Source organism: Chiloscyllium punctatum, chromosome 11 (assembly GCF_047496795.1).
Source record: "Chiloscyllium punctatum isolate Juve2018m chromosome 11, sChiPun1.3, whole genome shotgun sequence".
Lineage (NCBI taxonomy): Eukaryota > Metazoa > Chordata > Chondrichthyes > Orectolobiformes > Hemiscylliidae > Chiloscyllium > Chiloscyllium punctatum.
Window position 1 is genome coordinate 92,624,018 of NC_092749.1, and position 25,545 is coordinate 92,649,562.

The 25,545-nt window shown below is 39.8% G+C and overlaps 1 protein-coding gene across 2 annotated transcripts in view; it reads left to right on the forward strand.

Moving 5' to 3' along the window:
* The window catches only part of LOC140483199 (son of sevenless homolog 1), a 285,798-nt gene that overhangs the window by 214,383 nt on the left and 45,870 nt on the right, over positions 1-25,545 (forward strand). For both annotated transcript variants that reach the window (XM_072581258.1, XM_072581259.1), the window contains exons 9-10: positions 1,949-2,076; positions 3,043-3,698. In XM_072581258.1, the coding sequence (XP_072437359.1) occupies positions 1,949-2,076; positions 3,043-3,698 (784 nt within the window). The remainder of the gene's footprint in view (positions 1-1,948; positions 2,077-3,042; positions 3,699-25,545) is intronic.

A 25,545-nucleotide genomic window follows, 5' to 3' on the forward strand; every position in this document is an offset into this window, starting at 1 on the left:
TAATGCATGGATTTGGAACAATGATAGAATATGCATTGTTTACCAACTAACAGGTAAAACTAATAAAACTAATAACCAATGTCACAAAAGTAGCAAAGAAAAATTAGGAATGGGAAAATTGGAACAGTGCCTATAGTGTGAGAATGCCTGATAGCTATGTTCTGTGTACTATGGAACTGTTTAAAAAGATAATTGAGCATTTATGTTCGAGAGAAAAAAATCAAGCCTTTTCATTTTCAGTAGCAGAGTGGGTAATTAAGTTTGCTTGATTCATAAGTATTGAAGGTTGTCGATTTATAGGTGAGGGGTGTGTGCGCATCTGAAATACACAATAAAATTCATTCATGCAGTCCATGTGCTGTAGGTAGGACGCATAATGCCATTAGAGAGAGAGAGATCCAGGATTTAGTATTATCTTTGTCGTATTTGAGGATGGCATAATGGCTCAGTGGTAAGCTCTGCTGCCTTGCATGGAGTTTGCAGGTTCTCCCTGTGTGTCTGTTGGTTTCCTCCTGCTGTCCAAAGGGTGGATACAATGGGATTCCAAGTACAACATTAGCTACCATAGATGGTATGTGAGACATGTCTTATTGTCATAGATCAGATGGGCAAATGGGCTGAGGAGTGGCAGATTGAGTTTAATTTAGGTAAATGTGTGGAAAGGCAAATTAGCAGAGATCTTTTACACTTAATGGTAAGGTCCGAGGAAGTGTTGCTGAACAAAGAGACCTGGGAGTGCAGGTTCATAGTTCCTTGGAAGTGGAGCTGCAGGTAGATAGGATAGTGAGGAAGTGTTTGGTATTCTTTCCTTCATTGGTCAGTGCATTGAATGTAGGAGTTGGGAAGTCATTTTGTGGTTGTACAAGACATTGTTTAGGTCACTTGTGAAATATTGTGTGCAATTCTGGTATCCTTCCTATAGGAAAGGATATTGTGAAACTTGATAGGAAATGGTGGAAGTTGACAGATGACCTTATAGAGGTTTATAAAATCATGTGGGGTATAGATAGTCAAAGGTCTTGTCCCCAGGGTAGGGGTGTCTAAAACTAGAGGGTGAGGGAAAAGATTTAAAAGGGTTCCAAGGAGCAACATTTTCACGCAAAGGATGGTGTGCGTGTATGGAATGAACTTCCACAGGAGCTGGTGGAGGCTGGTATAATGACAAGATTTCAAAGGCATCTAAATGGGGGCAAGAATAGGAAGGGTTGGGAGGATATGAGCAAAATGCTGGCAAATGGAACTAGACATTAGACATTTAGGATATCTGGTTGGCATGGATGAGTTGGCCCAATAGTCTATATCCAAGCTGTACAACTCTATCACTGTATAGGCAGGGTAGGTGAATTGGCCACACTTATTGCCCATAGTGTCTAGGAGTATACAGGCTAAACAGATTAGCCATGGGTAGCCATGGGAAATGTAGGGTTACAGGAATAGGGTAGGAGTGTGCATCTGGGTGATGCTCTTCAGAGGGTCGATTATGGATTTTGTGGGCCGAATGGCCAAGTTCCATACTGGAGGGATTCTAGGATTATAACATTAGCTACCATAGATGGTATGTGAGACATGTCTTATTGTCATAGAAACAATAGCAAGCATTCTGATGTGTGTTGGTTTTAAGTATGTGTTCTGGCAGTTGTCTTATCCCAGTTACTTTCTACAAAAAAGGAAGGTTATTGTTGCAGTAAAAGAATTGACATATTGTCCTTCTCCTCCAGACTTATTGGAGGGTTTCCTTGCTCTGCTATTGCTTACCTTGAGCTTATCGTTGCGCTGTCACCAAGATGGACTAAAGGTTAGAGATTAGGATTCTCTTGTCATGGCTAAAGATAAACAGTAAAGACATGTTGGGACCTTGAATATCTATTGTATCTTATTTATATCTAACCCTGTAATAGCTATAAAGTACTGAAAACTCACCTTTTTTTTAACCGTCTTATAATAACAGCAATTAGAGGAGAAAAGTGAAGATGAAGAAGACAAAGAATGCCTGAAGCAAGCCATAACTGCTCTTCTTAACCTCCAGAGCAGTATGGAAAGGATTTGTTCAAAATCACTTGCGAAAAGAAGGCTGAGGTAAGCAATTTCCATTCATCCCTGGGTTTTTCCTGGTTGATCACATCTGTAAGTTCCTGTGGTTCCCATTTCCTCTTACTGTTAACAAAGAACAGTGTTTTAGTTTTAGGGCTCCGTTTACATAGGAAATGATGTCAGACACCAAAAGCTTGTTTTTATTCAAAGCATTTTATGCTTTTAAGTTGCTGTACAACTGAAGCTTAAAACCAAACAGCATCTTGAGAATGAGTATGACGACTTTGCTAAACATTGGGTGGTAAGCTTGATATTCTTAAAAGGTTCTTCTTTAAAGGGAATTAGCTACATTGTTGTTTTTTAAAATTGAAATCATTCCATGAAAATATTCATCAAAAGGTTTTATGTTTTTATATTTGATACTGCGAAGGAACAAGTGGATGCATGCATCTTTTAATTTAGTTGTTTTCTCACTTTCCTTTTCGATAAGACAAAGTGAATGGAATTGTTTTCTTAATGTTGAAGTTCAACAAATTATTAGCAACACTGCGGGAACAAATTGAATAACTTGACAGTTCCACTTGTTCAGCAGTGATTTCTTTTCAGCAGAGAGCCTAAACTTAAATCCCAAAGTGACCTAGAGGGTGATTTACTTGCCCATTTGAACTACACGATGGAATATTTCAGAGTACATACAAGTGTGACTGGAAGACTAATGCAGAAGTATGCTTTGTATTGAGCAAGTGACATGGATTTTTCTGACTAGAGGTTGAAATGTGCTCAAAAGATTTGATATTATTTTAGACTTCAGGATATATATTTTTTTTTTAAACAGATGAAATGTATTAGGAAAACTAGCTACACTTTGAAAATATCTGTTTCAATTTTGTAAGTACATTGTCCAAAAATCTGTACTTTTCAGTTATGTGCATTGGTGCATGGGTATTTGAGTTCACTTATCAGGATTAACAGATTGAGATTTGGTAATTAGGGCTTTTTACTCTCTTTCAGTGAGTCTGCATGTCGTTTTTATAATCAACAAATGAAAAGCAAGCACCTTGCAATTAAGAAAATGAATGAAATCCAGAAAAATATTGATGGCTGGGAAGGCAAAGACATTGGACAGTGCTGCAATGAATTTATAATGGAAGGCACACTGACACGTGTGGGTGCAAAACATGAAAGGCACATATTCCTATTTGATGGCTTGATGATTTGCTGTAAATCAAATCATGGTCAGCCTAGATTGCCTGGTGGAAGCTATGCAGAATATCGTCTCAAAGAGAAGTTTTTCATGCGTAAGGTACAGATCAATGACAAAGATGACACTAATGAATACAAGCATGCTTTTGAAGTTATCTTGAAGGATGAAAATGGTGTAATTTTTGCTGCTAAATCAGCAGAGGAAAAGAATAATTGGATGGCAGCTTTAATTTCTTTACAATATCGTAGTACACTGGAGAGGATGTTGGACACCACTATGCTACAGGAGGAAAAAGAGGAGCCACTTAGGCTCCCAAGTCCTGAAGTATACAGGTTTGCTGAGCCAGATTCTGAAGAGAACATTGTGTTTGAGGAGAATGTGCAATCTAAATCGGGAATTCCCATTATCAAAGCTGGAACTGTTACAAAACTGATCGAACGGCTTACATACCATATGTATGCAGGTAGGTACAATCTTTTTGCAATAGGGTGCTGTATTAAGAGATTTGATAGATTTATGCAGAAAGATTAAGCATCAGATGCTATAAGAAATATAAATTATTGCTTATTGTATCTTAATAATAGTTATAGCAACCCTGCTTTTTTTATTTATACAGCTTAAAAAACGTTTTTCCTATTGCTGAAACGAATCTGAGCATCTTTTGAACTTTGCTCTGTTGAAGCTAATAAAATGTTACATTTCAACACTGAACAATTGAACTAAACATTGAACAATTCAACAACCGCACCATAATAGCTAGCCCTAAATAGGTGATTCTATCCATAATTTTAAAGGGATAACGGCATAACAAGGAAGAAAACTTGTCCTGTTTAAATCGTTCTTTAGGGAAAAATGTTTTGTTTAATTTTCAAGATTGCTGGGCTCAGGTTAAATATCATACATTGAAATCATGGCAATATTACTGCATATGTTTCACCAATAACAAGTGCTGTTTGAAGGCACATGTATTAATGGGAATTCATTGAGTTGTTTGTCCAGTTCATTACTTTCCTGCAATAAGTCTTGCTTGGCAAATCTAATTCCTTTATTTCAATAATGTGGTTATTTTTGTTCCAGGAGTTTGATATTTGTGTATATTTAAAAGTTGATATTGTTAGGACAAAGGTCACTTGTAATGTTGGAACTATTTGTGAACCAGCCTTTTGAGCCACATTTTCTTTTGTTCATCTGGATAGATGAAGCAGGAAAGTTAAAAGTTCAGTTTTGATCAATGCCTTTTCTGTGGTGAAATGCAGCGGTTGACTGTGTAGATGTCTGTGATCTTCATTTATTAATTTTTATAATTTGGTATGAGAAGCATACCATGTATCAATATCTTTGTGGCCTTGATTAGAAGCAATTGACTACAAATGATAATGAAAAATTGTGTCCTAGTTGATGTTTAGTTTTTGCTTCACATAAATTCCATTTTGAGAAGTGACTTTCAAATGCCAGAACAATTCATATTTGCCTTTGGTAATGTAAAGCCTATGATGGTTACTACTTGTTTTATATAATTTTGTGCTTTTGAAAATGAAGGCATGAAAAAATGCAATAATTTTCTCTTCCATTGCCAATGGATGAATGCTCATGGGTCATTTAATTGGAAATTCAAGTTTGCTCCTGTGCCTCAACAAATTGTTTTAACTGAAAATCCAGAGCAAGACCTCTGACTGCACCGATATGATTTTTATTTCTCTTGTGTTCCAGCATTATGTGCTTTATTTTACTATTATTAGATTGTTTTCTACTTTGGATTACATTTTTTGTCAACAGAATTAAGAAGGTTGCAGTTTTTGAAGATGCCAAGTTAAAAGTTACAAAATATCCATGTTGTGTTAGTGAGACACTGATTTCATTTTTGAATTTGTATGGATTTCCACATCATTTGTGTCAAATATGGTTACTTTGGTATCTATGCACACATAAGTACGAATATATATGTTCCATGTGGGATGTTAGCAACTTGTGTATTTATATTGGCGGGATAAAGGTGCTTCCTGTTCATTGCACCTGCTGCAACTGAGTCAATCATAAGGGCTGTTCCGACCATTCATGAACCTCATTTTGACTTCCTGTCCAAAAAGAAGTAAATATTTTTTTTCCTTTTATTTCAAGTTTTAAAAAAGAATACGTTGAGCAAGTGGGCACAGGTTTGCTAAAGTTATGAAGCTGTTGACCTTTACCCATCATCTGTGCCGCTGTTATATTCTATTTTTTGTGTTCTATTACTTTGGTATACTGCTGTTTCCTTTCTTGGGTTGAATTTGAGGGTGATTGTTTGCAAAGAAGCTTATTGTTCATTCTTCATTCACAACTGTTGAAGTTGGGTGGGGTAGTTAACACTTGGGAAAACTCTTCATGCTAATGAGCAAATAAGCTTTCGAGAAAATACTTTGCAGCCCCAATAAAAAAAGCTTAAGTATGTTACTTGTACCAAGCAGCTGAACAGATGGCGGTATTTATGCTGAATGAGAACAGTTATGTGTAAGCTCTGCTGCAAGGAGCTGTAATTTTATTTCCTAGAAGTAATCTGAATAAATCTGCAGATCCACAGTTTGTGAGAAAAATGAATAGTGTAACTCATTATTGTAGCATGGAGTTTTACCGTCTGGTTTGAGCATAAATTTAGCAAAGGATTTGTATTGACTGTATTAACAATTCTATTTTTGTATACATCGTCATTAAATAATTTGCAAGGGGATCCTGTGGGTATTGAGAGATCCGAACAAATTCATTTAAAAAATTGAAAACAGGATGTTATGATGCAATGGAGCTTACTTTTGAAAGTAAACATTGTTTAAACTTACTTTAAAATTTCCTCAGTATCACCTTGAGGACTCCCGGCAAATAAAAGATTAGAATGAGTTTTGATTCACCCAAAATATATGAAATAACCCATTTATACCCCGCAAAGTAAATCGAAAACAAATTACACCAAGTTCACTTTAGGTCTGCAGGACTGATATAAGGCTGGTTTCTCCCAAACCTAATGTTTACTGTAAAGTGTATTAAATGTCTTTTCTCCACATTCTCATGTCATTGACCAATCTTGTTTTCTGCACCTGCTTAAAGAATATTCAATATATTATCAAAGTTGCTGATTTTCCATCACACAAAGTTATTACATAGACTGGAAAATCTTTATTTTGCACGAATAGTGGGAGTTTCCTATTTAGCTGTTCGGGTTTTCTATCTAATATTCTAGTTCGATCACTTAGAAAGATCAATGTTTGCACAATTGTAGCAATTCAACAAATTGGGAATCCGTTTAGAATTGCAGACGTAGTCACAATGGAGATCAAGTTCACAAGGCAGAGCTGTTCTGGCAAGGCAGTGCACAAATGATCTTCTATTTTGCATTATATATTACAAAATGTATTTTAAATATATTTTTATTGAAAAATAGATTTTTTTAATGTTACAACAAATACAAAGCAATGCAATTCAAAACAATACAAAGAAAGAATACCAAAAAAATTGTAAAATCCCATGTACAAATGTATAAATATATATAAATATATGTTTTAGAAAATCCCAATTAACTACTTAACTAAACTAGTAATAACTAACAACAAACTATTAAATAATAGTAATGCAGCTCAGCAAAACAAAACACTAGCTCTCGAATATCGAGAAAATTAATTTTCACAAATGTTCACAGTTCCCCTCTCTGGATATTGGACTCGTAAAGCACAATCATTCTGACTATCTAAAAGCCCTTATTAATGTGGCAGATAAGTCTATGTCCAGGTATTCCAAAAATGACCACCGTGTCTTATAGAAATTTTCAGTTTTGTGATGTACCATACTTGTAAGAAAACCCAAATAGAAATGCTCATTAACAATCTTACACCAACCCGATAGGCCCAGGAGATTTTCAGACGCCCAACTTAACACAATAGTTCTAGCGCTCAAAGTGAGGATGTTGAAAAGGTGTTTTTTATGCGCATCCACAGGGAATACACTGGGCAGACCAAGAAGAAGAGAGGTTGGGTCTTTCTCCACCCTTACACCTAAATACCCTCCATTGCCCCCGCCACAGCGCTCTAGTATGTTTGAAACCTACCACTGAACCAGAGACAATGGGTAAGAGTGCCAGTACTAACTTTACACTTGGGGCATGTTGAAGATACCCCTAGTTTACATTTTGACAAATGATTCGGAGCCAAGTGGACCCTGTGGAGAATCTTCAACTGTAAAGCATGGGTCCGATCGCAAAATATCTTTCTTGCGTTTTCCCAAATATCATCCCATGCCTCCGAGGAGACCTCAGCGCCTACCTCTCCCACACCCTACAAAGTTGATCAAACTCATCTGAGGGGCCGCACCCCACTTGATGATATAAAGTGCTGACAGAAAGTATTCTCTTAGCACTGAGCACCTCCTCTCTCTGTTGGATTTGTTGGGATCGGTCAAAACTGCAGTTTTTTAAAAATAAAATCCGTAAATTGAAGAAAATGGAAGTGGTCCCTGCTAGATACCTCTTATTTCTGCGCTAACTGATCAAAAGACATCATTTTGGCTCCCTCAAATAAATCACCCATGCAAGACACACCCCTAGCTGCCCAATGTTTGAAACCTGAATCCATCATCCCTGGTTGAAAACCCAGCATACCCACTGTAGGCGTAAGAATAGGTGTTTTGTCAATACTGCCCTCCATGCTTTAACTGTACTGATAACTATCAGGTTATGGCAATATTCCTTAACTGTCCTCTTTTTGTCCAAACTAGTAAGGGAGCACTTTGCCTGAGAGGTTATGATATCTAACTAAATTGAAAAAGGGTTCCCACAAACCCAGTAACCCATGTAAGATAAAAGCAAGCTTAGTTTTAATATCCAGGAGATCCACTTGCCCCAGTCTTTGAGGCAATTGCAGTTTAGCTAATCTAATAAAGGGCCGATTACGATGTCAAATAAAAGAGCTCAACCAGACTTTTCCATAAGCAAACATTGAGGGGAGCATCCGTATAGGGCACAACAAACAGGGAGACTATTCATCTTAATAAGAGCTATCCAACCTAACCATGAGACTGGAAGCGCCTCCCACCTTTGAAGGTCTTGTTTGATTTTGTCGAATAATTGAACAAAATTAACATTAAATAGCTGACCAAGAACTGGAGTGATGAATATGCCCAAATAAATAAAACCCCTCTGTGACCACTTAAATGGGAATCAAGATTTGCCCTCAAGACCTAGCACCTTCATAAGACCACCCATAGGCGTAGCCTCTGATTTTACAAAATTAATCTTCTACCCCGAAAAGGTGACAAACTGGCTGATTCATTGTATCAGGCGAGGCACCAAAACTGCTAGATTTGACAAAAGAAATGAGGACGTCATCCACGTACAGCAAAATCTTATGTAACTTTCACCCCGCTTCTGGAGTCGATATATTAGGATCCCTACGAATGGGCACTACCAACAGTTAAATCACCAATGTAAAAAGCAGTGGCGAAAATCAACAGCTCTATCAGCTGCCCCCAAAAAGGTTAAAATTGCTTGATCATTCCCCATTGGTGATGACCACAGTGAGAAGGTCACTGTAGAGATCCTTTACCCATCTTATAAAGGCTTCACCCAAGCCAAACCACACTAGAGTATAAAAAAGGTTCGGCCACTTAACTCTGTCAAATGCCTTCTCTGCATCTAGAGAGATCACCAATCCCTGTACAGACTGTTGTTGGCTCGCTTGAATTACATTAAGCAGCCTCATAACATTATTGGAGGATCTGCGGCCCTTTATAAAGCCCACCTGGTCCTCTTTAACAATAGATGGTACCACAGTTTCCAGCGTTAATGCAAGAGTCTTAGAGATGATTTTAAAGTCAACATTTAAGAGTGAATTGGGCCTGAAAGAAGCACTGTTCTCCAGGACCTTTTTTTTAAGAATAAGCGAAATATTGGCCTCTGTTTGAGATGGCAGGAGACGATCATGACTGTACGAATCATGGAACGTGTTGAGCATCGGGCCTGACAATCTGCTTATAAATTCCTTATAGAATTCGCTGGGAAGTCCATCAGGACTGGGCGCCTTTCCACTGAAGATGCTTCACAGCATCCTGCACCTCTTGCTGTGATAAGGGGGTACTGAAAAAAGACTCTTGTTCGTGGGTCACACATGGAGCTCCAGATCCTTGAAAAAGGACTCCACCTTGGCCCGTCCCTCTTCACAACCCTCAGATTTGTTTAGTTCAGAGTAAAATCTCTGGAATGCCACAGTAATCTTTTTGGAATCACATGTTAGGTTCCCAGACCTTTCCCTAATCAATGTAATGGCTGGAGGGGCACTCCTTTTCCTGGTGAGATATGCTAGGTATTTGCCCAGTTTGTCACCATGCTCATATAACCTTTGTTTTGCAAAAGTAAGCTTCTTCTTTGCTGTCTGCATGAGCATGGAATTCAATGCAGACCACAGTGCCATAATTCTCTGTAGCTTGGCCAACTAGGGCCTGTCAAATTAAGCCTTCTTGGCTGCATTCAACCGTGCTTCAAGGAGATGTTGTTGCTCACCCTTCTGCTGCTTCCTACAGGCAGAGTAGGAAATAACTAACCCCCTGGCATAGGCTTTGGCAGTTTCCTGAACCTGAATTCATGTCGAGGAATGCCCTAAATTCCTTAAGAGAAGTACTCCACAAATTTATTATCCTTAAGGATAAAGGGATTCATTTGCCAGGCCCACCATAGCATCCTTAATCTTAAATAACAAGTACACTGGAGCTTGATTGGTGATGGTAATATTATCAATCGTACAAGATGCCACCAAATCTAGGGGTTCAGAAAAAAATCAGTCCTGGTGTGACATCTGTGTGGATTGGAGAAAAGAAATCCTTGCCTGTAGGGTGGAAATGCCTCCAGACATCCACCAATCCTAACTCCACACACACATCCACTAATTGTTTAGTTTGTACAGAGGGCTTCGGTGGAGCCTTTGGGTAACCTGTCTACCATGGGATCCATAAGACAATTAAAATCTCCCCCTATAATGATATGCCGGCTCTTGAAACTGATCAATTTAGAGAACGCATCTACTAGAATTTTGTGGGTATGGGCCAGAGGGCAGTAAACATTTAAAACACCATATTCTTCCCCGTTTATCAGGGCTTTAAGGATTACAGACCTCCCCTGTGTGTCTTTTAAAACACTCTTTTAAATGGGAGATTCCTCCTAAACAATATAGCCACTCCCCGACTCATATTAAAGGATGAAAAGTAAACCTGAACAAAGTCATTGTGCTGTATTTTCAAATGTTCCCTATCATCCAAGTGTGTCTCCTGTAATAAAGCAATATCCACCTTTTCCTTTCTAAGACTCGAGAGTACCTTCTTCCTCTTAATTGGTGAGTGACTCCTCGTGGTGTTCCAGAAACACTCTTTAATCAAGTCAATAGCCATAACTTTCTGCAGTAACATTTAGATTCCAGAGAGGAGGAACTCGAATTACAAATCGCTGAGCTTTAATGTCGCAAGATCCATTGAACATAAAAGCTACATAAACTAAAATCGCTACAGTTAATAAATTTACAAAGTTATCAAAAACGATATACAACAAAAACCAAAAAGAAAACCAACATATAAAGCGTCAATGGCATGAATAGGGGAAGCCGCCTGCTGCCAAAAGGGGGCATCTACACATCTTAAAACCCAACTTCCCATCCTGCCGCCAATACTGCAGTCAGGGCATTTAAATACCTGAACCAGGCATAAACTGCTCATAAGTAGACATCTAGCCGTCCCAATCATTTTCTTTCTTCCTAGCTAGAGCCACACGACAAACACAAGCAGAAAATAAAGAAAATATACCATGACATAACAATATGAAAAAAGAAATTTTGCAAGAAAAAAAATGGCAAGTATCCCACCCATCCTTTGGTATAACTCAACTTAGAAACTGAAAGCACACCTCCCAACTGCCCCAAACATAGTTTAGACCAGATTATCACCAATAAAAAAAAGTCCCATCCAGACTTCCTACTTTTCAAAGTAAAGTAGAGATATACCCAAACAACACTATTGTTTGTACATACTAAATTGTTTAGATTAAGTTAATTTGTCCACAAAGTGTCTTGACTTCTCCGACATGTCAAAGGGTCGTATAGATCCATCTAAGATGATCTGATGCACTATTGGATACCTCAAGAGTACTGGATCCCGAGTTCCCTCAGTCTTCATTTCTGGATCACCACTGCTGAGAATTCCTGGAGAAACATAATCTTAAAACCCTAGAAAACTAGGGCCTTTGGATCCTTCCCTGGATTCTGGAAGCTTCCGTGTTTCTCTCCTTATCTCTACAGTGATGAAACTGTACCAAGATAGGATGAGGACATTGGTCCAAATTTGACCTCCTCGCCGTGGCCTGGTGAGCCTTCTCAACCTTCAAACTTCTCATTCCAGCTTCCAAGTTAAGAAATTTTGGCAACCAGTCCTCAATAAATTCCACTGGCTGCTCATCTTCGTTACCCTCTGGCAGACCAATGATCAAAATGTCTTTTCTCCTGCCCCTATTGTCGAGGTCATCAACCTCGTCTAGCAAATAGTGGACCTGCAGCTCCAGGGCCTGAATTCTATTCTATTGGAGGAACCGGAATCAGCTTCTACCACTGTGACTCTGTGTTCTACCTCACACGTCCTTTTCTCCAGGTCTCCCAGCATCTGTAGCACAACAGAGATCGGAACCAGCATCTGCTCTATGTGCTTGCCCAACATCTTGCGAAATTTCTTGAGCTCCTTTACCAGGACCTGGTAAGAAATAGAGTCTGAGGATCCTGCAGGCTGGGCTGCGAGCCTGACCTCGGCTGTATGTGCTCCCTTCTTCAGCCTCCCTGGACGGCGAAAACCAAGGTAAGTTGTTCCCTGTCAGTTTCCTGGGACTCCATGACATTTCCAGGTGGTCTGGGTAGGGCAGATTAGCACTTCGTCCTGCTTACGATATGGTGTGGAGCTCTGCAGTGCCATCTTTGTAGATCGCCACCATCTTGGATCCCACAAAAAGGTTTTTAATCTGGATCCTGCTACTTCCAGAAGTACCGAATATTTGCTTGCTTTTAAAAATGAAATGTGTTTAACATGTTACACCACATCTGTAAAGCCAACTTATACATTGTTCATTTATAAATTTCTCCCAGAGGCAAATTGAGGTTTCACTATAAGTCCACATACTCTGGTATCCAGTGGTAGATCTTGTTAATAGTTTTCCATCACAAGTCATTTGGTTATATTGGAGTCTATGACTATAAACAGGCTGATATCTAATAGGTCTTATGGGAGTTCAAAGCAAGAGTGGAGAAGATAGCATTTTGCAAACTTGGACTGTTTAAAAACCTAAAAGCAAATGGTACTTTCCAGCCTTTCTAAATTCTTCTTTCATTCAGGAATTGTGAATGATTTTGTTTTTCTCCACCTTGACCCAAATGGAACTTCAGCTTCTTGGTTATCAAACCACTCCAAAATATTCTGCTGCATGCCATTTTGAATAAGTAGTAATCTATACTGCAGCTGACGAGCAACTGACAAAATTACCAAGGCTCGTATTGCCAAAATTTCTCCAAATTGAGAATATTTCTTTAGATGATGGATTATCCTATGAAAAAAGGCTGGGCCTGAATCCTTTGGAGTTCAGAAGCATGAGATTTGAGCTGTTGAAACCTATAGCATCTTGAGTGGAATTGATAGAGTGAATGGTGAGAGGATGTTTAACCTTGTGGATCGAGCGTTCACTGTTGAAAAATGAGGCATGTCACATTTAAGTCAGAGATGATGAGAATATTTTGCCAGAGTTTCTGCCAGGTTTCTTACTTTTTGGAAGTCTCTTTCCTGGAGATTGGTGGAGGCACAGTGTGTTAGGTGGATTGACTAAAAAGGGATTTGAACGTAGTAAGCAGGAAAGTGGAGTTGAGACTACAATCAAATCAGCCATGACTTTTCAAGCAGCAACGCAGATTTGAGCAGCTGAATCGTAAACCATCAAATTCATATGGACCGTGAAGAAGGTTACCTCAGTACAATGGGACCTTGATCAGATGGGCTCAGGGGTGACAGGTGAAATTTCAAGTAGATAAAAGTGAGATGCTACATTGTGGTCGGCTGTTAAGTTCTTTTTGTTGAGATTCTTATACACTTGATGCAACTGTAATGCACTAACTTCTGTGAACAATAACTAAATTTTAGTCAGCAAATACAGTATAAGCTGTGGAGAAACTCAACATTCTTCACAATGCTTGCGAAGCATGTTGAGAGGTCTCTCTGAACAAAGGAAACAGTTCTTCCTTTATACAAAATCTTTGCATCAAGTTGGTAATGCTGACAAGCCAAGCACCAGCCACTTCCTCACAGTCATATGCCACTCAAGACACAATGCAGTGACCTGATCATCTCCAGAAACATTCCTTAATGGCAAGACCTGGTGCGATTTGTTTTTTTTTCTAACTTTAGGGTGCAGTCAGAATTTTAATTGCCATGTTCTAATTGATTCTGAATAGGTGATGATGCAAATGGCTCTGAATGGCAAGGGATGATGATGTAAATTCACTTATATTCTACCTGTAGAACAGAGACGTTCCCACCCTGCTCCTGGGGCATTCAATTTCTTGCGTGTCAGGAGAGCAAATTAACTCTTTAATATCTCACTGCCAAACAGGAAGGTTTTATAAATTTAAGGTAATGTCCTTAGGACAGTTGCTGAACAAAGACACCTTGGAGTGCAGGTTCATAGTTCCTTGAAAGTAGAGTTGCAGGTTGACAGGGTAGTGAAGAAGGCATTTTGGTACTCTTGCCTTTATTGGTCAGTGCATTGAGTATAGGAGTTGGGAGGTTGTGTTGCAACTGTACAGGATATTGATGAGACCATTTTGGGAATATTGTGTGCATTTCTGGTCTCCCTGCTATAAGAAAGATGTCGTGAATGTTGAAAGAATTCAGAAAAGATTTAGAAGGATGTTGCCAGGATTGGGGGGGGGGGGGGGGGGGGGGTTTGAGCTGTAGCCAGAGGCTGAGTAGGTTGGGGCTATTTTTCTGGAGTGTTGGAAGCAGAAGCTTTATGAAGTCTTGAGGGGCATGGATAGTGTGAATAGTCAAGGTCTTTTCCCCAGGGTAGGGGAGTCCAAACGAGGTTTAAGGTGAGAGAAGAAAGATTTTACAAGGGTCATAGAGGGCAACATTTGAGCGCAGAGGATGGTGTGTGTATGGAATGAGCTGCCAGAGGAAGTGCTAGAGGCTGGTACAATTTAAAAGGTACTTGGATAGGTACAAGAATAGGAAAAGTTTAGAGGGATATGGACCAAATGCTGGCAAATGGGACTAGATTAATTTAGGATAGCTGGTCAGCATGGATGAGTTGGACCAAAGGGTCTGTTTTCATGCTGTACGTTGCAATGACATTCTATGTTTGTTTCTGTTCCCCAAATTGTCATGCATATCTTTGCTTCTTCTCAATTATTCCAGTGCAGTCCTGGCTGGCCTCCTGTTTTCCACTCAACATGGACTTAAGATCATACTGAACAGTATTCTGACTTCATTGTTCCATTCATCCATCACTCATGCTCATTGACTTAACTTGGTTCCCAGTTCACCAGTACCTTAATTTGAAAATTGCTGTCTTACTTTCAAATCCCTCAGTGGCCTTAACCCTCCCTATCTCTGTAATTCCTCAGACTGATAAATCCCCCACATCTCTGCTCTACTCCAATTCTCGACCTGGCCTCAAGTGTATCTCAAATTTAAATCCCTCCACCATTGCACAAGTTCCTCAGCCCTAAATATTTTTAATCAACCTACATGGACATGTTATGACACAGCTCTGGCCCAGAAGGAGGAACGTTACCACCCACCTCAGCCATAAACTGAGATTTCCCTCGGTAAGCCCCTCTCCTTTTTTAACATTTTAAAAATTAATTGGACCAGCCATATAAATACTGCGGCTACAAAAGCAGACTAACATCTGAGAATTCTGTGACAAGTAGCTCATATCCTTGCTCCTCAAATGTAAATGAAAGCAGTTCAAACAACTTCCATGAAATAGCTCATCATCGAGGACAAGATAGTCCATTTGATTGATATGCCATTCATCATCATCAGTGTTCTTTTTCTCCACCCCTGCATGTGGTGGCCTCAGTATATCCTATGTACAAGATGCACTGTAGCAACTTGCCTAGGCTCCTTTAACAGCATCTTCCATATCCACATCTTCTATCATCAAAAAGAACAAAGACCCCACAGATAATTATCACCATTCTGACCTGGAACTAGACTGTAGTTTCTTTAGTGTTGCAGTTTCTAAATCCTGGAGCTCCATCCCAAACTGCACTATGGATGTACCTGCACCATGTGGACTGCAACTGTACAAGAAGGAAGCCCACCACCACCATAAAGTCGCATTCCCACTAATTTGTTTTACTACTGCACAGACCTCTAATGTCTGTGTGTGGCAATGACGTCTGGAATCCAGGTCAGTTCTGTGAATGACCTCAACATACTAATCACTGTGCGTGGCCCCTCGGAGCGACTGCATGCATGCATAGCTCAGCAGGAATATTGTTCTCAAAACATCGGATGCACAATAAATGCTGAAACAAAAATATAAATTGCTGGAAAAGCTCAGCAGGTCTGGCAGCACCATCTGTGGGGAGAAATTAGAGTTAATGTTTCGGGGTTAAGTAACCCTTCCTCAGAACTGATTGTAACGGGAAAATTTTTTATGCCGAAGTCAGGCTGGAGGGAGAGGGTAATGATTAAATGATAGGTCGGGATGGAGCCCAAAGAAAGAAAAGAATAGTTGGACGGATAAAGGAATGGGTAACGATCTGGCTATGAGAGTTGAATAGCTATTAATGGGGACTGTTAGTGGCTAACAATGGGTTATGTATAATCGTTGAAAAGTGTGGTGCTGGAAAAGTCCAGCAGGTCAGGCAGTATTCAAGGAGTTGGAGAATTGATGTTTTGGGCATTAGCCCTTCATCAAGAATTTCTGATGTAAGGCTTATGCCCGGAACGTTGATTCTCCTGCTCCTCAGATGCTGCCTGACCTGCTGTTTTTTTCCAGTGCCATACTTTGCTATCTGATCTCCAGCATCTGCAGTCCTCACTTTCTCTGAGTTATGTGTAATAGCAGACTATTGATAACAAGACCAGGTGTGTGGGGGTTAGAGTAAGGACGTGAGAGCTCAAGCCCTGAAGTTATTGAACTCTTGAGTCCAGAAGGCTCAAGTCCAGGGTCCCTAAGCAGTCAGAGGTGCTGTTCTTCCAGCTTGCGCTGAGCTTTGCTGGAGCACTGCACCAACCTTGCCAATGACTATACTCAGCCAATAAATGGGGAAAAAAACACACCATAACATCTTGCACTAATCAAACCTTTTCTCTGTTGGCCTAATACTTTTTTGTATGACTAAGTATCAGATTCTGTTTAATAACTTTGGCTGTGTTATCACATTAAACATGTTACGGAACTACAAATTATTGAAATGGTCATTTGCACGACACTATTAATGTCTTTTCTAATAATGTATGTTGTGTGAATGAAAACGTATATGGGGTTATTTATTATTGCTAATTTTTCCTTATTGCAACAAGTTAATTTACTAACACAAAACGTAATTCCTGTCTCTCTCTCTCTCATTTTGATCTGGAATGAGTTAGTGCTATTTCACTGATAGTTTTGATTTATCCTTTATGCACTGGTTTATTGTGTTTCATTGCAATCATTTGCAGTGAGTGAATGGTCTCAGAAGGCCAGTAAGATTGAGATTGTTCAACTGCTGATTGCCCAAGACTTGCGCTTAAATCAACATGAGAAAATAGATGCCAGACTAGGCCATTTGGCCAATCAACAAAATCATGAGTTCTATCTTCCTGTGGTATCCTCAATCCCTTTCATGCCAACACAAGATTTGTTAAGAGGTTTCTTCCATGACATGATGTCCATTTGGTATGTTTCGATGTCCACTTTTTTTTTCCTGTTTCCTACAAATACAAAATAAGAGTAGAAGTTGACGATTCAATCCCTTGAGCTGACTCCTCCATTCAAAAGGATCAAGGCTGATCTGTTCTAAATTCCCATCTAACCCTGACAACCCTTGATTTCTCTATCTATCCACCTCTTGTTTTTAAGAAAAAATTCAATGATCCTACCTCCACCATCACTTGAAGCACAAAATTCCAAAGTCGCATAACCCTCCGTTTCCTTCTGCCCTAAAAGGGCGCTTCCTAATTTTAAAGCATTGTACCCTAGATCTGGACTGACCCATAAGTGACAACATTTTGTTGAAGTCTACCTTGACAAGACAGTTGAGGCTTTTGTTTGTGTTCGTCAAGTTCAGAAATTCATTAGCTCCAAAGTAAATAATTCATGCACGCACTCTCACAAGCATGCTCATGCACACTCTCGTGCATGCTCTCACTCTGTCATGTGCACACTCGCTCTCATGCGCACTCTCATGTGCTGTCTCGCATTCTTGCTCTTATGCACACGTGCTTGCACTCATCCCAAACAAATCAGGTCATTAGTGGATATCATACCCCTAAGAGCAAGCATTTCTCAGATCTGGATTTCTCTCCAAAAATATTGGTTCTGGTAAGACAAAACAAAACTGCTAGTTGGAGTGAAGAACACAACTGAAACCACATTCGTTGTTTCAATTGCAGTTTTGGGCATTCTCATCTCGAAAAGGGCTTTAACATGTGGCAAGGGCTTGGAGAAGACTGTCCAAGATTAGTCTAGATTCAGGCTACAAAGAAACAAAGAGAGGCTTCTGCACAGCCAAGTCCTCCTTCATAGAAAAATTTGATCATTAGATTGCAAAGAGGTATTTGAGTTTGAAAAGAGCAATTTGAAACATATCATATGAATACAGAGTGACTGGTTTGAAAATGTTCACGAGCTAAAGATTAGAAGAAATATATTGTCTTGCAGTGTGGCAAATATGTATAACAGATTTTGTCAAAACAATTAATGCAGAAGAAGGAATGCTGGATGATGAGAGAAATTGAGGTTTTGGTCAAGCAAAAAAATGAAGCTTATGTCAAGTATAGACAGCGGAGATCAAATGAATCCTTGGAGTACAAAGGCATTAGGAGAATACTTAAGAGGGAAATCAGGAGGGCGAAAAGCGGACATGAAATAGCTTTGGCAAATGAAGTTAAGGAGAATTCAAATGAATTTGACAAATATGTAAAGGACAAAAGGGTAACAAGGGAGAGAATGAGGCCCTTCAAAGATTAGCAAGGCAGCCTATGTGTGGAACCACAGGAGATGGGGGAGATACTAAATGAGTATTTTTCATCAGTATTTACTGTGGAGGACTTGGAAGATATAGAATAAGAACATAAGCACTAGGAGCAGGATTAGGCCATCTGGCTCTTCAAGCCTGCTGTGCCATTCAATGAGATCAAGGCTGATCATTTCATGGCCTCAACTCCACATACCCGCCCTCTCTCCATAACCCTTTAATTCCTTTACTATTCAAAAAGTTATCTTGGTGTTAAAAACAATGAGGAAGCCTCAACTACTTTGGACATGGAATTCCATGGATTCACAACCCTCTGAGAGAAGAAGTTCCTTCTCAATTCAGTCTTCAATCTACTCCCCCTAATTTTGAGGCTATGCCCTTGTGTCGTAATTTTACCCACCAGTGGAAACATCCTCTCTACTTCAATCTTATCTACGGTGGCTTAGTGGTTAGCACTGCTGCCTCACAGCACCAGGGCCCTGGTTCGATTCCAGCCTCAGGCAACTGTCTGTATGGAATTTGCATATTCTCCCTGTGTCTGCTTGGGTTTCCTCTAGGTGCTCCAGTATCTTCCCACGATCCAAAGGTGTGCAGATCAGGTGAATTGGCCTTGCTAAATTGTCCATAGCATTGGGTGCATTAATCAGAAGGGGGTGGGTTACTCTTCGGATATGCGGTGTGTCCTTGTTGGGCCCAAGGGCCTGTTTCCACACTGTAGAGAATCTAAGCTAATTTAACAAAAAAATAATTTTGTGTTTCTATATGATCCCCCTTCATTCTTCTAAATTCCAATGAATGTAATCCCTGTCTACTCAGTCTCTCCCCATAAGCCAAACCCCTCAACTCCTGAATCAACCTAGTAAGCCTCCTCTGCACCCCCTCCAGTGCCAGTATGTTATTTCTCAAGAAAGGAGGCCAAACTGCACACAGTACTCCAGGTGTGACCTCACTAGCACCCTAAACAGCTGCAACATAACCTCCCTGCTTTTAAACTCAATCCCTTTAACAATGAAGGACAAAATTCCATTTGCCTTCTTAGTTGCTTGTTGCACCTGCAGACGAACCACGCTGATGCCGAGACTCTTAGCTTAGTGACATTCGCACATTATCTTCTTTATTAACAGAAGATTGAAGTAATTGTTCCAATGTAGCGCATCTTTTCGTAATATACAAAAATAACATCATCAAAGTTACATGCTAAAACCATGAAAATGCATTAATTCAGGGGGAAAATGTTGAAGTTCACCTTGGGTGGGTAAGGAGAAATGTGGGGAAATAGATGGTGACATCTTGAAAAATGTCTGTATTACAGAGGAGGTGGTGCTGGATGTCTTAAGGTGCATTTAGGTGGATAAATCCCCAGGACCTATCAGGTGTACCCTCAAACACTTAGGGGAAATGATTGCCGGGCTCCTTGCTGAGATATTTATATCATTGATAGTCATAGGTGAGGTGCTGGAAGACTGGAGGTTGGCCAACGTGGTGCCAGTATTTAAGAAAGGTGGTAAGGAAAAGCCAGATAATTGTAGACTGGAGAGCCTGACATCGGTGGTGGGCAAGTTGTTGGAGGGAATCCTGAACGACAGGATTTACATCTATTTGGAAAGGCAATGACTGATTATGGATAGTCAGCATGGCTTTGTGCATGGGAAATCATGTTTCACAAAATTGATTAAGTATTTTGAAGAAGCAATTAAGAAGATTAATGAGGGTATAATGGTGGGCGTAGTTGATAGGGACTTTAGTAAGGCATTTGCATGATTCCTCATGGTAGACTGGTTAGCAATGTTAGATCACATGGCATAAAGGGAGAACGAGCCATTTGGATACAGAACTGGTTCAAAGGTAGAAGACAGAGGGTGTGGTGGAAGGTTATATTTCACACGAGAGGCCTGTGACCAATGGTGTGCTGGGCCCACTGCTTTTCATCACTTTTGTAAATGATTTGGATGTGAACATAGGAGGTATTAAGACAGTGTAGAGTGTATAAGCTGGCAGGGAAAGAGTTAAGTTCTGAGTTTTGTGAAACAAGAGGTTCAGCTGAACATGACTCAGATCAGATAAGAACTTACAGTTAACAGTGGCAAGGGTAAAGGCTTAACAAGGTGGAAAAGCAGTCATTATGTAGAGCCATTTAACAATATTGGAAGCATTCAGTATACAAAGTCAGCTAACAAGGTGGAAAGTATCCATTGTATGAATCCAGTTAACTAGGTTAAGAACATTCATTGTATAACAGTAAAGGGCTTGGTGTCTGCTTGTTAATTTTAATAGTCGCTTATCTGAATGTTCCTCCCTGTAAAATGACTATATAGTTCTTTGAGAAACTGCTATCCAGAGAAGACTGTGAACTCATGTCTCTGTGCACATGGGTGATCGTTCTCGATCCTCCAGGGCCAGGAATAAAGATGAATGAGGTAAAGCTACACTGTGTCTCCGAGTGTTTTGTTTTGACTGAAGGGGGGAGCGGGACGACAATATTGGTGTAGTCAGCAGGATCCAAACAGATAGTTACGATCGGTCAGTGTCAGCGGTTGCTCGGAACATTGGTATCTCGAGACGGACAGGCCCACAAGGTAAGATTTTAAACCTTGGTCCCTCTCGATATTCCTGTGTGTCAGAGTCGGTCCCCTCGCTCAATTGCTCTCTATTCTACGGATTCCTCCAACGGTAATTAGTTCAATCTAGAGACACAGTTTCGCAAGCATGCTGGCAGGCAGAGTTTCGAGTCCTCTGTGCTGCATTGTGGGGAGCGGGGTGTGATTGAGGTTGAGTCCTCTGCGCGGTACTCTGTTCGAGTCTACTGAGTGCGTTGATTTGAAGTTAAGTCCTCCGCACTGTGCTGAGGTTCGAACTTTGTGTTTATGTGAGCTTTGAGCCTACTGTGTTTAATTGGAATTTGGCCCTTCCGTGTTTTATTGGAATTTGAGTTTTCTGTGTTTAATTGGGATTTGAGCTCTCTGTGTTTAAGTGGTATTCAGGTTCTCTATGTTTAAGTGGGGTTCAAGCCCCTGTGAGGAGTCAAGTGAGAAACTGGTTAAAGTCCCCTAGCGGAGAAATTTGAGGCTCTGAGAGTCTTTGTTCTGGTGGAAAAGAGTGGTTTGGATTGTGTGGCACCATGAAGTCCGCTGCAAGTGCTTTGTCTTTTTATAAGTGTAATTTCAGTGAGAAGGTGCAAAGAAAATTCAAGAAAACGCTGAAATGAAAGTTGTGCTAATACTTGGGCCAAGGGGGCAAGTTTCAGTGTAAATTGTGCCACGCTGAGAGTGTTTGATGTTTAAAAATTTTGATTTGTTAAAATACTGGTTCAGAAAATCCTTTCAATTAACTGTTTTGCCTTATTTGAATGAGGATCTCAATTCAGTGTGTTTTGTGGGCTATGTAGTGGGGCAAATTTGTTTTTACATTGAAATTGTACAACATTATTTTCTTTTTTAAAATTATCAAACTTGTAAACTTAAAACTAATTGAGCTTCTTGAGCCCCTGATTTGTTTGAAATTCTACAATGCCTCTTTAAAAGAAGCAGTTGGCTCAAGTGATCATGCTGTAGCCAGATGAGAGTATTGTATTATAATATCTTTGCTGTTGTGTTTTTAATGCGGAGTGTTCACAAAAAAAAAGTGCATTCTTAGTTTGATGTTTTAAGATTTCCTAAAGAATATTAGAACTTGAGGCTGAGCTGCATAAATTCTGTTCATTATTGTTAAGACTTTATTGGCCCCCTTCATATTGCAAATTCAAAGAATGTTGATCTCTACCAAAGTTGTCACTGTAATTTCAACTGTTTTATTTGGGAAGTTTCATTTGGAGTCCATATTTTAAAATATTCAGCATTTGTTTCCCCTGAAAATTTGAGATTTAAATCTGGACTGAAACTGCCTCTTCAATTGCTAAAGCACAGGAAACATTTTGTTGTTTTCTTGCTGTTCCAGACTTTTGAAATACTTTTCCTGACACCTTTCATATTAGCCAAGTGTCAATTTGTAAAAGGCAAATAATTTTTGAATAACCTGAAAGGAGGCAACCGAGGATTTGATTTTAGGACTATTGATTGTTGTTTGTAATTGACTGAATTGTTTAGGCAGTACAATTCAGAAGTTTATGGATTGTATAAAACTTGATAATGTCATAAATAGTGAACAGAATAACAGACTTCAAGAATTCAAAGAACATTGAAATAGGCAGACACAATTTAGTGTAGTTAAATTTGTGACAGTCTTCATACTGATATCCACCTTGGCAAGAAAGGAATGAGACAGGAAATGCAAAGGTACCTTCAGCACCTAACATCATCTCTAGAGTTTCTCCATTCACAGGTAAAGCATGCCTTCGGACCACCGCCCACCCCTTCACAACCTGATCCAACAGATTCAATCAACTCTCCAGTCATGAGCACAAAAAGTGAAGAAACTAACAACAATGAAGAGGAGGTCGGTATGCTTTTTGTCCATGGCCTTTCTGTGTGAGCTTTACCTTGCCTTTCAATCATTTAAGGGATATGAAGGTTCACTGATCATGCTAATATCACAACATCCAGTTGGCTTTGTTACATTTAACGGCAGAACGGGAGCAGATGCAACAAGGAATGCTGGTTCACCTAGCCTGCAGTTGCAACTGCTGCACTGTACGCTCAGATGCGCTGATATCCTCCATCTGAAGCATCTCTGCAAGGACGGAAGTCTCGTCGGTTTTATGAAACATTTAACTGCCCTTATCCAAGAAATGAGTTTTCTCCGAGGAGTGATGCAAGAACAGACTGAGTTTTGTTTTCAGGTTGGACCTTACTAAATGAGATTTTGGAGGTCTGCATCGTTTCCACTCTGCTTGGAGGAGATGGAGTGGTCACTAAGGACTTTAGGAACTTTACTGGTGACTTTTCCTCCATGAAAGGATTCTTCAAAGTCTAATTACTGCAACGGACTAATAATTTTTGCTGTTATAATTATTGTATGCTGTGTGTCAATAACTGCTTAAATATTGGCTGTCAGAGTCTTATGAAAGCTGGTAGTACCATCTGAGTGGTTATCATGTATTGATAAAAGGAGGGAATGAGAATGTGAATAGGGTACAAGCAAGCAGGGAAAGAGTTAAGTTCTGAGTTTTGTGAAACAAGAGGTTCAGATGAGCATGACACAAATCAGATAAGAACTTACAGTTAACAATGTGGTGCTGGAGGCAAGGGTAATGTGTTAACAAGGTGGAAAAGTGGTTATTATATACAGCCAATTAACAATATTGGAAGTGTTAAGAAGTATGTACGGTCAGCTAACAAAGGGAAAAGTATCCATTGTGTGAATCCAGTTAACAAGGTTAAGAACATTCATTGTATAACAGTAAAGGCTTGGTCTCTGCTATTGATACTCATTCATTGTAATGGTCGCCCAATTAATATGTATGTTGCCTTATCTGGATGCTCCTCCCTATAAAATGACTGTAAAGTTTATTGAGAAACTGCTGTTCCAGAGACGACCGTGAACTCATGTCCCTGTGCATGTGGATGATCAATTCTCTCTCCCTCCAGGGCCAGGAATAAAGATGAAGGAGGTAAAACCATACTGTGTCTCTGAGCGTTTTGCTAAGACTAGGGGTGGGGGAAGGGGGCAGTGGGGAGAATAATAGGATAGTTAATAAGTTTGTAGATGACACCAAATTTGGAAAAGTACTGGACAGCAAAGAAAGTTACCTCCGAGTACAGCGGGATCCTGATGAGATGGGCAAATGTGCCAAGGAGTGGCAGGTGGAGTTTAGTTTAGATAAATGTGAGGTGCTGCATTTTGGAAAGGTAAAACAGAGCAGAACTTATAAATTTAATGGTCAGGTCCCGGGGAGTGTGGCTGAACAAAGACCTTGGAGTGCAGGTTCATTGTTTCTTGAACGTGGAGGTAGATCAGATAGTGAAGAAGGGATTTGGTATGATTTCCTTCATTGGTTAGAGCATTGAGTATAGGAGTTGGGAGGTCATGTTGCAACTGTACAGGATGTTGGTTAGGCCACTTTTGGAATATTGCATGCAATTCTGGCCTCCCTCCTATCGGAACGATGTTGTTAAACTTGGAAGGGTTCAGAAAAGATTTACACAGATGTTGCCCAGGTTGGAGGGTTTGAGCTATAGAGAGAGGCTGAATAGGCTGGGGCTGTTTTCCTTCAAGCGTTGGAGGCTGAAGGATGACATTCTCGAGGTTTGTAAAATTATGAGAGGCATGGTTAGGAGGTACAGACAAGGTCTTTTGCTTGGGGTGGGAGAGACCAGAACTAGAGGTTTGGGGTGAGAGGGGAAAAACTTGAATGGGACCTAACCTAAGGGGCAACGTTTTCACAGAGAGACTGGTGCATGTTTGGAATGAGCTGCCAGAGGAAGTGGTGGAGACTCGTGCAATTGCAACATTTAAAAGGTATGGGTGTATGAATAGGAAGGGTTTAGAGGGATATGGACGAAATGCTGGCAACTGGGACGAGATTAATTTAGGATATCTAGTTGGCGTGCATGAGTTGGACCGAAAGGTCTGTTTCCATGCTGCACATCTTTATGACTCTTTGACTTTAATAGATCAAACAAAATATTTATTATGTACTGAAATTACCAAAACTACTTGTACAGTTGAATAGGGTGAAGGATTTAGAAGAGTGGTAAATAGGGTTTCAATATGGGATTGAATTGAATTCTTGCAATTTTTGTACTGATTTTCGAGATTTGAACTGATATTTGTTCCATATGCAAAATCTTTTATTCGGGGTTTCAAATAGAGTAGGGCCATGATGCGTGATTGTACAATCTTTATAGTAGAACTTATTTTATAGTACTGACAGGCAAATAAGCACAACTTAAATATTGCCCATTGCTGCATGGAATTAACTGGAACAGCATGATAAGAAAATCAGCAAATATTATATTTTTTTCAGTCACCGTGTCTTTCATGAGAATCCTCTGCAAAATCAGTCTTTCGATCTTGCCAGCTTACGACAGTAAGCTTATTTTAAATGTTTAGTGAAACAAGGGGCAACTGCACTAATCTCAACATTTGATTGGATCCATACCAAATGCATTTTAAATTTACCGCATGTAGACTGTGTGAAATGTCACAATTTGGCAC